General features: G+C 35.5%; 1 protein-coding gene across 5 annotated transcripts in view; it reads left to right on the forward strand.

The window, feature by feature from the left end:
- The window catches only part of LOC115223847 (ras-specific guanine nucleotide-releasing factor 2), a 670879-nt gene extending 657243 nt beyond the window's left edge, over window positions 1–13636 (forward strand). For all 5 annotated transcript variants that reach the window (XM_029794538.2, XM_029794547.2, XM_029794555.2 and 2 more), the window contains 4 exons: window positions 1083–1162; window positions 4711–4828; window positions 8331–8399; window positions 13284–13636. In XM_029794538.2, the coding sequence (XP_029650398.1) occupies window positions 1083–1162; window positions 4711–4828; window positions 8331–8399; window positions 13284–13400 (384 nt within the window). In that variant the 3' untranslated portion in view covers window positions 13401–13636. The remainder of the gene's footprint in view (window positions 1–1082; window positions 1163–4710; window positions 4829–8330; window positions 8400–13283) is intronic.
- Window positions 13637–16029: the final 2393 nt, after the last annotated feature.

The following is a 16029-nucleotide window of genomic DNA, read 5'->3' on the forward strand; positions in this document are numbered from 1 at the left end:
TGAAATCTAGACTGATTAAAAAATTAAATGAAGATGTATGCAATGAAAGATGAATCTGATTTTTAGTAATTACAATGACAACTATGAGTATGTTTCAGTTTTATTAGTCCTCCTCAGCAAAGTATCCTCTAACACATAATTACCAGACATTAGACCTTTTGTGAAAATTATTCATTGGTTAATAATTTTAAATATTAGAAAATTTCCCATGGGTGTCTTCTATATCAGTGGTTCCCAACCATTTTTGCCTTTGGACCCCTGTGATTCTTATTTTATTCTCCTGGGCCCTTATACCCATTCAAAGTTTTAAAAATCTTGTGATAAATATTATTAGGAATTGTATTTTTAAAATATCATTAAAGTATTTTGTGTATTGCAAAAGTATCAGCAATTTATTGCAAATAAACCCCTTCAGGTAGATGGCCCTGCTCGATCTGTAGAAAAGGTGCAAGTAGAAACACTATAAGATGTACCCAGTGTAAGCTATGGATGCATAAGAGGTGCAGCAACATCAAAGGAAGGTTAACCAGGAAGATAGCATTTGTGGGTAGCAGATGCACAGGGGCAATAAACACTGCAGATGCTCAGAAAACTGATTCCATCACATGCCAGGGGGAGAAACTAGAAGTTGTTGATAGCTTCTGCTACCTAGGTGACCAAGTCTATAGTGGGGGTGGCCGTTGCCTGTACCGCCTGACTGGCACCCACTACACTCTCGAAGTGGTTGGCGTTAGGAAGGGCATCCAGCTGTAGAAACTCTGCAAGATCAGATTGGAGTCTGGTGCCGCCATCTGGTTCGCCAGACCTCAGTCAAATCGTCCAACCCATGCTATAGCATGGAAAGCGGATGCTAAACGATGATGATGATGATGATGATGATGATGATGAATAGGAGGAAATACAAAATCAAATACAAATAAAGTATTGGAGTCACTGTAAACCACCGTATTTGCCTACAGTACTTACTTTATTACTAAAATCAAAGAAAACGTTTTTAGTCTTGTAAAATTTAATAACTATGTAAATGCTTTTTTTATGATTCATTGTTAATCTTTTAAATTTGTCTTTCTTTTTGTGTTTAGACACGACAAATGATTGATAAGCTCCAAACATTAGTTTCCTCTGAAGGAAGGTTCAAGAACATGAGAGACGCACTTCATAGGTAAGTTCATGTTGAAGTCTATAATGCTTAACATTATTCGCATCGATCAATATAATGGCTTTTTATGCAATTATAATTACATTTTTTTTTTAATGTCATGTCTATGCTGAATCAGATTTCTTTATAGCTTACTTTCTTATATAGATTGTATCCTTTTCCTTCACATTACAGTTGCATGATCTTAGATTTTACAATACAAATTCTTATCTATCATAGAATAAAATTCTCTTGCCAAATATACAATTGGTTTTTATTCATAACCTCTCATTCTTATTTCAACATTGATGAACTTGCCTAAGAAATATTTTACTGGATAGAAAAAGCACCATCCAAACAAGGCCAATGCCAGCACCGCCTTGACTGGCTTCTGTACTGCTGGCACATTAAAAAGCACCAACCGACCATGACCGCTGCCAGCCTCGTCTGGCACCTGTGCCGGTGGCAGGTAAAAAGCACTCACTACACTCATGGAGTGGTTGGCATTAGGAAGGACATCCAGCTGTAGAAACACTGCCAGATAAGACTGGAGCCTGGTGCAGCCTCCTGGCTTCCCAGACTCCGGTCGAACTGTCCAACCTATGCTAGCACGGAAAACGGACGTTAAATGATGATGATGATGATGATGATACAGTGTCACCCCAATTATTACTGTCCTTCACTAGTAAACAAACTGTGATTTGAATATCACCAGCAGTAACCAACAACACATTTTGAAAACCAGCAACTGAATTAAAACATTGACAAGATGGAGGGAACCCTTTAACCCTTCTATAAGCAGCTTCTCATGTGTCAGTAGCCACAATAAAATGCATCCATTCCATGCTGTAATGCATTTAATGATAGGGGAGGCATCTAGTCCAAACAAAATGGACCAGATGATGAAAAGCTGTGAATAATGGTAAAACACTGTGAGAACCAACCTAGATCAGAATCTTATGTGCAGAATGGTGTCCATCATGACTTGATTTTCAGTCTCCTGTTAATTACAAATTTCCAACGTGGTTTGTTTACCCAAATGGGATTTAAAACTGGCAGTCTGAAAATAGGAAAAAACAAACATGATGATAATGAAATTTTATATATATATATATATATATATATATATAAAACTTAGATATGTTTCGACCACAGATTGGTCCAGGCCATGTCTAACTTAATAGCACCACCTGATAGGATTATCTAAATCCTGTAGCACCACCTGATAGGATTATCTAGCACCACCTGATAGGATATGCATCATCATCATCGTTTAACGTCCGCTTTCCATGCTGGCATGGGTTGGACAGTTTGACTGAGGGCTGGATACCCTTTCTAACATCAACCACTCTGAGAGTGTAGTGGGTGCTTTTTACATGCCACCGGCACTGAAATGTACAGTTTTATATATCTATTATGGTTAATCTTACCAGTCAGTTTCACATTGGGTATTATGGCATTTGCTCTCCATTATTGGAGAGCAGTTGCTATATCTTTTTCCATATATGCCAGCTTCAACATGCATGTAATACTAGTTAATTATGCTGTAATCTATTATCCAGTTTAATTACCAATGTAAAACCAATTGGTAAAATCAGCCATAAGGGATATATAATACTGTACACACACACACACACACACACACACACACACACACACATACATATATATATATATATATTCACTTATTATCTTATATTAAACTTTTTAATACTTTTTGATAGTTATATATATTTAAAAAATAAAAAATTAAATTAAATTAAAAAAATAAATAAATAAATAAAAAAATTATATAAATATGTAATTTAAAAAATTAAAATGATATATATATATATGATGATGATGATGATATATATATATAAATTTATAAGTATAAATTAATAATTAAAAAAAAAATTTTAACTTTAAATTTAAATAATTTAAATTTTGAATTTTTATATTTTATATATTTTGTATATTATATTAATTAATTTTATTTCTATGTTTTGGTTTATGTTTTTCATTGTTTGATTTGCCTAATAGTAGTTTTATCTCTAATTTAAAATATATATATATATATATGCATACATACACGCACACACATATGCTGAGGTACCTGGTAATTCCCAGGAAAGCAGGGCTTATCCCTTGGTTCCATTCTCATAATTGTTTCACTAATCCAGTAACAACAATACAAAGTATGTAGGCCTTAAAATGGTTTTTGTGCATTTATTGAGAATACCGAACTGTCATATAAAGGATCTTGTTTTTAGGAATTCCCAATAAGTTATGAATACCCAAATTGTGAAGTCAGTTATGTAATAACATGAAATTAATTACCCGATAGTAAGAATTCAAATAAAGTAGCCCCAAAAAGGGCTTTAATGTGTTCCTAAAGTGTATAGAACTTAGGAGGAAATACTAATAAGGCATGTATACTAAAATCGGGAAGCATGTTACGTAATAACAGGCTAATCAGATTTGAGAAAACAACTCAAAGTAAATAACTCAGAAAAAAGCTTTTGTGCATTCACAGAGAATATTACCCACAGCGGCGCTAGTGTTGGTATATTCGTGAATAAGTCACTAACCAAAAGAAGTGGGTCTATTGTTTATGAAAATACTATTTACTTGTTTATGTATTGTTGTACTGGATAAATTGCAAAAATAACACGAATAGTTCAAATACTAAGAAATAAGCATACTGAATTTGATTTATACGAAAAAATTTCCGAACATGAATGGGTTATTTCCATTGGTTATATATAAGGATCACTTTCAGGAGCGAATGGGTTATTTCCCTTGGATACTCTTTTACTCGTTTCAGTCATTTGACTGCGGCCATGCTGGAGCACTGCCTTTAGTTGAGCAAATCGACCCCAGGACTTATTCTTTGTAAGCCTAGTACTTATTCTTTCGGTCTCTTTTGCCGAACTGCTAGGTTATGTGGACATAAAAACACCGCCATCGGTTGACAAGTGATGTTGGGGGGACAAACACAGACACACAAACATATACACACACGCACACACACACACACACACACATATATATATACACGATGGGCTTCCTTCAGTTTCCGTCTACCAAATCCACTCACAAGGCATTGGTCGGCCTGGGGCTCTAGCAGAAGACACTTGCCCAAGATGCCACGCAGTGGGACTGAACCCGGAACCATGTGGTTGGTAAGCAAGCTACTTACCACACAACCACTCCTGTGACTATATGTTTAAAAATACTCTCGGAGTGGTTGGCGTTAGGAAGGGCATCCAGCTGTAGAAACACTGCCAGATCTGACTGGCCTGGTGCAGCCTTCGGGCTCCCCAGACCCCAGTTGAACCATCCAACCCACGCTAGCTTGGAAAGCGGACGTTAAATGATGATGATGATGTGTAGTTGTATATACAGCGAAGATGATGTGCATGCATACATACATATTTTATTCAGTCGATTAGGGATGTATTTGTCTTGCACAATATATTCTATTCACACAGACCAACCTAAATAGTTTGTTAAATAATGCAGTGATTCTATTTCATTTTATACGTATCCTACTCCCATCTCTAATGTTTTCTTGTTACTTTATCTTTCAGATGTGATCCACCCTGCATTCCATATCTAGGCATGTATTTGACTGATTTATCTTTTATTGAAGAAGGTACACCAAATTTCACAGATGAAAAGCTTGTGAACTTTTCGAAAATGCGTATGGTAAGTCAAAGTGAAAATAAAATGATACTTGTTTGGGAGAATAGTTTCATTACACGGATAAACAAAGCTATTGGGTTTCTGTGATATTGATTTTGGGACAGCAGAATTGTCTGTTATACTACACCTTGTTTCGCTTTGTTTTGAAATTTATTCCCTGTCTTTTTTTTTGTTTTGGTACTGTTTTAGTGTTGTTGTTTGTTTCTTTGTTGTGTAGAGAATGTACTGCTGTGTAGTTTGTGTTATATTACTATTTTGCAAGCTCTGTAAGCTGATAGTGGTATGTGAAATATTCTATTGTATATCAATTATATAAGAATAAGTTTGTATTAGCAGTAGAAGGAATATTAATACCAAGAGGTAATATTTATCTCCCCTTTGATACGGATGTTCTGTTAGAACAAACTATTCTGCAGTAAACGTGAGTGCATTTTGCACCAAAAGCCAATATGAGAAGTTTTTCTCATGGTATCTACCACAGGTGCGGAATTTGAACTCAGAACGTAATGACAGATGATATACCGCTAAGCATTTCACCCGGCGTGTTAACGTGTCTGCCAGCTCACCGCCTTTTGTCTTCTAGTATAGCCTCAGGCCAACCAAAGCCTTTTGAGTGGATTTGGTAGGCGGAAACTGGAAGAAGCCTGTCATATATATATGTGTGACTGTTTGTCGCCCCCCTTCCCAGCATCGCTTGACAACCGATGCTGGTGTGTCTACGTCCCTGTAATTTTGCAGTTCGGCAAAAGAGACTGATAGAATAAGTACTAGGCATACAAAGAATGAATAAGCTCTGGGGTCCATTTGCTCGACTATAAAGGCGGTGCTCCAGCATGGCCACAGTCAAATGACTGAAACAAGTAAAAGAGTAAAGAGTGTATTGTTCGTTCCAACAGAACATCCACAATTATGTGGGGATAATTAAGAATAAGTGTTGATATTTTAATTGGATGTTAATTCTGTAAAGTTTGTGCTGTGTGGGTTGCTTTAAAAATTTTTTTTTATTGGGGAGTGGATTCTTAATGTTTTGTGTGAGTTGTATTTTCTATTGAGTGATAATTGTGTAGAGTGTGTGTTATGCAGAAAGTGTACTCTGCGAGCTGTGGGTTGTGCATACATAGAGCAGTGGGATTGAGTTTTTTCCTGTTTATATTTGTGAGTCCTGATATTGTTTTTATATAATTTTTTTGTATTTTCTTCATGCCTAGTACTCCACTTATTATTAGTAGTTTTCACTTTCACCCTCCACATTCTGTTTATATTACAAGACCTTTATACATTGTTAATTTCTTCAATTCTTTCCAGATAATGTTTTGGAAAGACAAGATGAAAACATTTATCAGAGTACTGAGATTTTTATTCCTGTCTTTCATAATTGTATCTGGATGGTTTACCTTCGTCTTTGGATTGGCAGAATCATCAGGGCATTGAAAACAATTCTTTGCTGGTGGCTGTCCTAAGAGCAGTTGGTTTCAATCCCATCTTTATAGGCTGGATCACCACAATGTCCAACAGCATGTGCTTGGTGCTAAAACTAAATGGCCTCCTTTTCGTTTTTAGGGCTGCATAGCATTTAACCCCTGATTTGTCTAGGATGCCACTGCACCCCTCTCCTGTATGGCTTGACTTTGGAGCTATTGCTGTAGAGATGGAAACTTCGAAAGGGAACCTCACTCAAATTGGGTCAGAGGAGAGTCTTTTCTGCATATGCAAACAATATCTCTTTCACGGTATTGGACAGTTTGGATGTGGAAGCAGTGGACACAACACTGGAAGGGTACCAGGAATGTACAGGAGCATACATCAGGACAAGGTGATGGGCGTGGCACCTGGAAAGGCAAGCCCATGTTGGCCAGTGTCGATTTCTGTTTGCTGGACCAAGGGTCTTGTTGAGATGTTTGGAGTTTGAGTTATACCAGACTACCAGCTGGTCAGGAACTTGGAAGTTATCATGCATAGGGTGGTTTCATTTAGAAATGGGCCATGAAGGAAGTTGTCCCTGTAAGGCTGGGCAAAAGTGACTAATACCTAGAAGTCCTTGGTTTATTAGTGTGTTACAAGGGGGTAAAAATGAAATGCTTGAGACAAGCATTATGAGCACATAACTGTCTTGTCACAGATGAAATTATCCATGCATTAGCAAAACAACTCTGTAGTAAAAATCAACGTGCTGTTTTCCTCTGCAGAGGAAGACAATTTTCCCTTACTTCGTGGTATGGCAAAAGAAGAGTTTGAAGAAAGGCATTTTTCTTTCTGGCCAAACTCCCATCAACTTCAAGTACCACTTGAAGCGGAAGGTGGGGGTAGAGAGAGAGGTACTGCCTTTTAATGTGTTTAGCAAAAGGAGGATGAGAGTAGCTTGACTGATGAGGTTGAATAAGCTAACTCTGAGTGTGGTATTTTAAATTGGAGGAAAAAAGCTGGGAGAGGGCACTTTTTATGCCTTGGGTGTAGAACCTAGGCCGATGGGTGGAATTTGTAACAAATTACTCTAGATAGTCATCTCTGCTATTAAGATATTTTCTTGCTGGAATTTTTATTGTTGATCTTTTACTCATTGCAAACCCCACTTCCATGTGTGTGTGTGTGTATATATATATATATATATATACAATAAAAGGCTTCCAAATAAGGAAGTGTTGTGCTAGAATACAAAAAGGGATAAATTCATGAAAGGAATGTATTCTAGCACAACGCTTCCTTATTTGGAAGCCTTTTATTGTATTTCTATATGAATAATATATAGTCTAATGACTAACTCGACTTTTGTGCTGGGTCACTGGTAATAATAATTTATTTTTATTACCCTTATTATGTTTATATATATATATATATATATATATAAATATACTTCATACTTATATCCTCAATGTCTCAGCCTTTTGAGGTCAATAAAAGAACTAAGGCAACAGATTGACAGAATCAGTGGAACATTGGAAAAAATGCTTTGTATTATTTCTTCCACCTCTGTGTAGTCAGAGTTCAGATGTTGCTGAAGTCAGCTTTGCCTAGCATCTCTGTCTGGACTGAATAAAGTAAAGTACTAGTCCAGTACTGGGATCAATGGTATTGAGTAAAATCCTTCCTTCAAAACTGCTAACCTTGAGTCTAGATCGGAAATTATCATCAAATCATCACAAAAAAAAATGCCTTGTTTTATTTGTTAAATTTTGAGCTCAAATATTGCCAAGGTCAACTCTGTTTCCATGTTTTTTTTTGTGGTCAGTATAATCAACTTGCTCCCCTCCACCTTAAAGTTGATGACCTTGTGACAAAATTAGAAAGAATTATTATTAAGGTGGCAAGCCTTTTGCACATCAGACAAAATGCTTTGCAACATTTCTTCAGGCTCTTCACATTCTGAGTTCATCTTTGTTTTGACCCTGTTGGGGGTTTATAAAATAATGTGTCAGTCAAGTGCTGGGTCCAATATAATTAATCCCCCACCCTAAAATTGCAGGCCTTGAGCCAAAATTTGAAACAATTATCATCCTTATTATTTCAGATTGCTCACGTCATTAGAGAAATACAAGTATTTCAGCAAACACCATACAGAATTGAACATCATCCAAGAGTAAGAGATATCCAATTCCAAATTCTTGTTTCTTTATATGTATGACTGGAATATATTGTTACTTCATTTACATTGTTCTATATTGCTGTTTGACAGATTTCTTTTAAGCAATTATTTCCATGTAAAACACTTTAGCATAAACTGATTAAAATATGACTGTACAGCCAGTGCTTAAACGATTAGCACCATCGAATTTAGAGCTTTTCTTCATAATACAATAGAGTAAAGGCTGATAAGTTTGTAGTTATATTCTCTGTTGGAGAAAAGAATATGTCACCTTGGCAATAAAATTACCAGTTCCGCCCTTGTAGTATCAATGTGTAGAAAACAGAGAAATGATTTTTTATCATTTTTATAAAAAAAAGTTATTCTAAGCTGAAGCTCAAAAAAATTACCTAGATTTCAAACTCCTCTTACTGGAAGTAAGGAGGCAAGAATTACTAATGGTGCATGAAAAAAGAAACTTCAATAATTTTCTCTTGACCGTTGTTCTTAATGCATGCAATATGTGTTTTATATAAATATGTGTGTGTGTGTGTGTATATATATGTGTGTGTGTATATATATATATATCGTTTTTGGATTTGGTTTGCAAGATTCTTTATATGAGTGTGTGTGTTGAAGCATATTCTGTTGTGTGTGGGGAGAGTCATTTTCTTTTTGTGCCTAATAATGTAACACACTCACCGGTAAAATTTCCACTATTTTTTCTTATTTTTATTTTCCTAAAATTTTCGTTGTGTCTTGCAGCCTTTTCAATAGTCTTGACTCTGCGCGAAGGTTGTTCTTCACCACCTCGTCCCAGGTTTTCCTGGGTCTACCTCTTCCACAGGTTCCCTCAACCGCTAGGGTGTGGCACTTTTTCACACAACTATCTTCATCCATTCTTACTACATGTCCATACCAGCGTAGATGCCTCTCTTGCACACCACATCTGATGCTTCTTAGGTCCAACTTTTCTCTCAAGGCACTTACACATCCAACGGAGCATACTGGCTTCATTTCTTGCGAGCTTACGCATATCCTCAGCAGTCACGGCCCATGTATATATACATATATACACACATATATACATACATATATATATATATATATATATATACATATACACATATACATATATACACACACACATATACACACACAGATTCTTTTCTACACTTGGAACAAGGCCTGCAATTTTGGGGGAGGGGGCCAGTTGATTAGATCGACCCTAGTATGCAACTGCTACTTAATTTATCGACCCTGAAATTATGAAACGCAAGGTCGACTTCGACGGAATTTGTGCCCAGCGTGTTGACCATTCTGCCAGTTTGCCACAATATCAGTTTGTCCCTAGTATAGCTTGACAACTGGTGTTGGTTTGTTCACATCCCTGTAACGTCCTTGAAAGCACTGCCCCAGCATGGCCTTGGTTAATTGGCTGAAAGAAATAAAAGAAGACCTGAAACTGCAAATGTCTCTGCCCAGTATATATCAATAAGAGAAAGGGGGAAATTCAAGAAGGAATTATTAAAAAAAAATTTTAAATAACCTTTACACCCCTCCTGCACAAATTTTTCCAATTTTTGACACTCTAGAGACATCAAATCTTATGTATCTTGGCATTTTAGATTCATAAGCTCTGATGTCTCTAAAGTGTCAAAACTTGGAAAAATTTGTGCAGGAGGGGTGTAAAGGTTATTTAAAATTTTTTTTTTTTTTTTTTTTTTTAATACCTCCATATTTATTTATTGGTATGTGAAAATATATAAAATGAGTAATGCAGGTTTAATATTCAGAGGAATATCTAAAATTTGGATTTATACCCACTCTCTAAAACTGGGGATCTTGTGAACTTTCTGAAATCCTCTCTCCATCCTGTTGATTTCCGCACATTTTTTTTTCATATTCGTTTTCCTACACATTTTGTTATGTCTGTTGCACTCTCTTTTAATTGTTTCAGTCATTTGACTGCGGCCATGCTGGAGCACAGCCTTTAGTCGAGCAAATCGACCCCCGGGACTTATTCTTTGTAAGCCCAGTACTTATTCTATTGGTCTCTTTTGCCGAACCGCTAAGTGACGGGGACGTAAACACACCAGCATCAGTTGTCAAGCAATGCTAGGGGGACAAACACAGACACAAAAACACACACATACATATATATACATATATACGACGGGCTTCTTTCAGTTTCCATCTACCAAATCCACTCACAAGGCATTGGTCAGCCCGGGGCTATAGCAGAAGACACTTGCCCGAGATGCCACACAGTGGGACTGAACCCGGAACCATGTGGTTGGTTAGCAAGCTACTTACCACACAGCCACTCGTGCACTATTTTTTTTTTTTATTTTGTTTCTGGATAATATTGTAAACATTGAATAACAAATGCAGGATGTAAAGTCACACAAACAGATACACACTAGGCTTCTCTACAGTTTCCATTTCTCCATCTCACAAGGCATTGGTCAGCCCAAGGTTTTCGTAGAAGTCTTCTGCTATGCAGCAGGATAACCATACGATTACACGGCCAAACTTGCGCCTATTTGTTTAGGGATCAATCAGAGGAGAAGGGGCCTAAAACGGGCTAGCAATGCCCAGGACTGTTGCAGGGTCTTTGAGAATGGTGGTGCAAAAGAAAGGACCTTCTGGCTCTGAGGTGAGAGGTGTTATCGGACTGGAGAAGAGGTCCGGCTGCATGCATATACATACACACACATACGCAAACACACACACATACACACACACATATATATATACATACATATACATACACACACACATACATACACACACACATATATATATACATACACATATATACATACATATACATACACACACATACATACATATACATACACACACACATACATACATATACATACACACACACACATACATACACACATATATATATATATATATACACACATATATACATATATATATATACACATATATATACATATATATATTTATTTATATTATATAGAGGGTACTATTATTCATAGGTACCGCACGCTAGGAGGGACTCTTGCAGTCAAAACTACTAAAATAAACAAATTGTACCGAATGCAAAACTTCAAAGTAAGTCATTTAAAAACAGAATTTAGTTACATATCACCTGTGATTTCGCAATCAATGCAGAATATGCATTCTATGCTCTTCAGTGCAACGAACTCAAGACATGTAATGAAAAAACACAATATAGCATACCCGACAGCCAACCGTAGAATTCGTCGTAGCATGTACGAATGTTTATCCTTACATATCTATGAAAATGGCGGGCTTATTCGCAATGCATTTCGGTAACAATTTGCCTATTCAGAACAAAAATTCAGTATTGAACTATTCTGGTGAAAAATATAAATTTAAAATTAAAGATAAAATCTTTATAAGAAATTATCAGTAGTTAGCGTGAAAAACCTCATAAGAGAAAAAATCTGTAAATTTTTCCACTTTGAAAATATTTATTTATATTATATAGAGGGTACTATTATTCATAGGTACCGCATGCTAGGAGGGACTCTTGCAGTCAAAACTACTAAAATAAACAAATTGTACCGAATGCAAAACTTCAAAGCAAGTCATTTAAAAACAGAATTTAGTTACATATCACCTGTGATTTCGCAAAACAAGGATCGAAAAACAGACAATGTTACACAAATATTAATACAATAAAAATAATAATAACGACATAACAACAGGTGCCTTGACTGGGGATAAATTAAATTCAGTTGGTGTGTGTGGAAATGAAGCCTTACGGCAGAGATGCAAAAGTTTCAGAAACACAGGGAAGAATATCGATGTTGCACGGACAACGGTCAGACCCCAAAAGACAGTTAGCAGTCTGGCCTATCGGTTACGTGGGAAGAGAAGAGGGAGAAAAGGAGGAACAAAAGAATTAAGGAGGGAGAAGAGAGAGATTTATATATATATATATATGTATGTATAATGAGAAAAACACACACTCCTATAGTAGTTAATAGAGTGGGTATATTATCATCTGTAAAATGTTATATTATAGGTAAATAACAGTCAATTTACCAATTGGTTTTTTAGTACAAAGTTGAGAAAACAATCCTGGCAATCAGAAAAGGCTATGTGTTTGTGTATATATGTATACATATATAGATTTTATATACATATATACATCATCATTTAATGTCTTTCTTCCATGCATGGATGGGATGGTTGACAGGAGCTGGCCATGTAGAAAACTACCCTAGGCTACAGTGTCTGTTTTGGCAGGGTTTTTATTGCTGGATGCCCTTCCTAACACCAACTACTCTGCGGAGTGGGCTAAGTGTTTTTTACTAGGCACTAGCACGGGCTAGTTTTGGCATGATTTTTTTATTGCTGGATGCCCTTCCAAATGCTAACCACTTTACAGTGTGGACTGAATGCTTTTTATGTGGCACCAGCACCGAAATTGAACCAATCCTATGTCTGGCACCCGGCAGTTGTCAGGACCGCTGGACTGAATCCTGTGCAGGCGGCAAGTGGAGAAACACCATTTCGACCCTGTGCTTGAGGAGATCCATTGAGTCAAGTACACCAACATCAAAATCAATGGAAACTGCAGTTGTGGTCCCTGTGCTGGTGGCACGTAAAAAGCACTATCCGAATCGTGGCCAATGCCAGAGCTGCCTTGACTGGCTTCCATGCAGGTGGCACGTAAAAAGCACCCACTACACTCACGGAGTGGTTGGCGTTAGGAAGGGCATCCAGCTGTAGAAACACTGCCAGATCAGACTGGAGCCTGGTGCAGCCTCCTGGCTTCCCAGATCCCCGGTCGAACCGTCCAACCCATGCTAGCATGGAAAACGGACGTTAAACGATGATGATGTGTATGTATGATAATTCTTTGCTATAATAAGATTTGTTATTTTTCAGGTAACCAACTATTTATTGGATCCCAGCAGACTTATGACAGATGAAGAAGCTTATAGAGCATCACTGGAAATCGAACCTAAACAATCACGATTGTCAGTACCTATTATAGACCCTTGAAACTAATTTCTTGGTTGTGAGAGACATAACAAAACATACACCCCCCCACCAGAGATTACTTGCACTTCATGGTGGTACCATATGAATGATTGGTGAAATTTGGAAATCTTTCTTGATATGTGCATTTATACAAATGTATGTGTATTTGTGCATATATTTGTGTATGTGTGTGTACATATATCTATGTATGTATCTGTACATGTATGTACATACATTATGTGTGCACATTGAATCAAGATTTATATATGCACACATACATATATGAATATACAAACACATACATACATATATATATGCATGTATACACATATGCATACCCCATATAAATATATGGTGTTTGTGTATATATACTGACATACATACACATAAATATCCTTTGTATATATGTGTATGTAATTCCACATGTATATCAAAGGAAATGACACTAAAAAAATGACAGTGGATGATCAAAAGTTAACCTTTTGAAAAAAAAAAAAAAAATTATTAATAATTATTGTTGTTGTTGTTTTTTCCATATAAAGATAAAGGAAAAAAATAAAAGTAATTGAAATAAAAGTCATTAAAAATAGTATCCTAACTATCTGTGTGACTCCGGTATGCTGAACTTTCCACTGCTGGCTAAGAAAATTATGTGGAATATGTATTTACCTACTGGAACATTGATATCGTCTTAAGCTGCAAATGTAGAAACAATAACAGATTATTGAGAATAGCTACTTATGGTTAGTTATTGTTTTACTTTCATCTAACTCAAGAAATAGCTACAATATTTGAAGTGTATTAAGCTCATATATCCTGTCAACTATAGAATAAATTGATAGCTGTTGAACATCATCAAATAGAAAATTAGAAAAAAAAATTGATTAACAAAAAAAAAATAAAGAAAATGGCCGGTGAAAAATCAAATGTTTTAATTTAATAAAATTGTTTGATGGTGAAGGAGAACAGTATTATCATTGTCAGGATGATATCAGCAAACTTACGTAGGTAAAAGGAAGATAATATTTGATTTAAATAATAACCGTAAGGCTGTACGAATTTTGAGACAGTTAAATGTCAAAGATATAAAAATTAGGAAAACTAAGGGATATAGGATGGCATTTAATGAAGCAATGAAATGTTAAATTTCAATTTCAATTTCAAAATTAATGTGATAAGGGAAAGCATAATGAAAACCAATACATTCCACAAAAAAAAAAAAAGCAAAACACTGACTATTATAAGGGAAAGAAGGTATATAAAAACATGCAGTAACTATTAAAAGGAATATGTATGTATGCCTGCAGCTGTTTATATGTCTCAAGAAGATAAAACCATATCTTTAAAAAAAAAAAAAGGTATTTTAAAGAAATAACTACTGTATTGAAGGAATTGAAAAGTATCTTATACCTTCTCAAATATAAGCACATAAATTCGAATGAAGAAATATAAAAATACAGTAGAAAAAGAATTTTAACTATTTTTGTTTCTATGCTGCATATACAAAAAAAAAAGTGAATATAATTGTTGACATTCATTTATAAATTAAGATATTTTTTTGTGGAAAATTTCTATAAACTGGTGAGTCTAGGATCTTACTGGTTATCAGTATTACTTTCTTCTTACAGGTCAACTAATTATTTTATCTTACATTGCTGGGAAACAATTATAATTATGGAGCTAAAACCACATTTAACACTAATAAGGATTTCGTTACAGATGATATAGAAGTTTCTATAGATATCTTCCCCCAATTTTTAGACTAGCTGGTTAATTTGTTTCAATCACCCTATAACGGTAGAGTTGTGTCTGAATCTTCTGCGATCAATGTGATAGTTCCTTAACACTCAGCACTCAACCAAAGGTTTTCTTCAAACATCTCTTCTACCTAAGAAACTATTCAATCTCTTGCTGTTGATTGCACATTAATTTGTTTTCCAACATTCTTTGCTAACCTAATATACCTGCTTAAATTGAAAAATATGTCACACACACACACTTTTCTTAAAATCTATTCTTTCAAAGAGATTACAGGATTACAATTACTTTATTTTATTTAAACAAATCCTGACAGCCAACTATTGTATTTTTATCAAGAAGCTTCCCATTTTTGCAAATCTCAAAATTGAATCTATTTTCTTTAGCTAAATCCTTAGTATAGTTCTTTTCCCCTGCCAATATATTCAAGTGTAGTCTTCCTACCCAGAGCATGAGTTTTAACCCTTATCTCGAATATATTTTTTATCTTTTGAGAATCTCAGGCCAGTCTATTAATGGTACATAGATACAACAGATGAAATAAATTCTGACTGCATTCTACCATTCTGTTATTTTTCTATAGCTTATTTATCTAATAAGTTAAATTAATGTGTAGAAAAGTTAAGCATTCTCACTCTTTAACTTCATATTGTTTTCATTTCAAACAAAATATTTAGACTTGTTTATTCAAGTTTGCAGCTTACACAGGTGAGAAGTCTTCTGAATCTCTTAAGGCTACAAGTTTCAGTAAGTCACTGGGTAGCAGGGGATAACAGAAGACCCCCTCTTCATGTGATAAGTGAAAGGCAAATTAAGCTGGCAAAGTAGATTCCATTCCAAATTACAGTCTCGAGTCATGTTTATACACATGAAATCTTTGTGATTTTCAATG

This window comes from Octopus sinensis, linkage group LG2 (assembly GCF_006345805.1).
Source record: "Octopus sinensis linkage group LG2, ASM634580v1, whole genome shotgun sequence".
NCBI classification, from domain to species: Eukaryota; Metazoa; Mollusca; class Cephalopoda; order Octopoda; family Octopodidae; genus Octopus; species Octopus sinensis.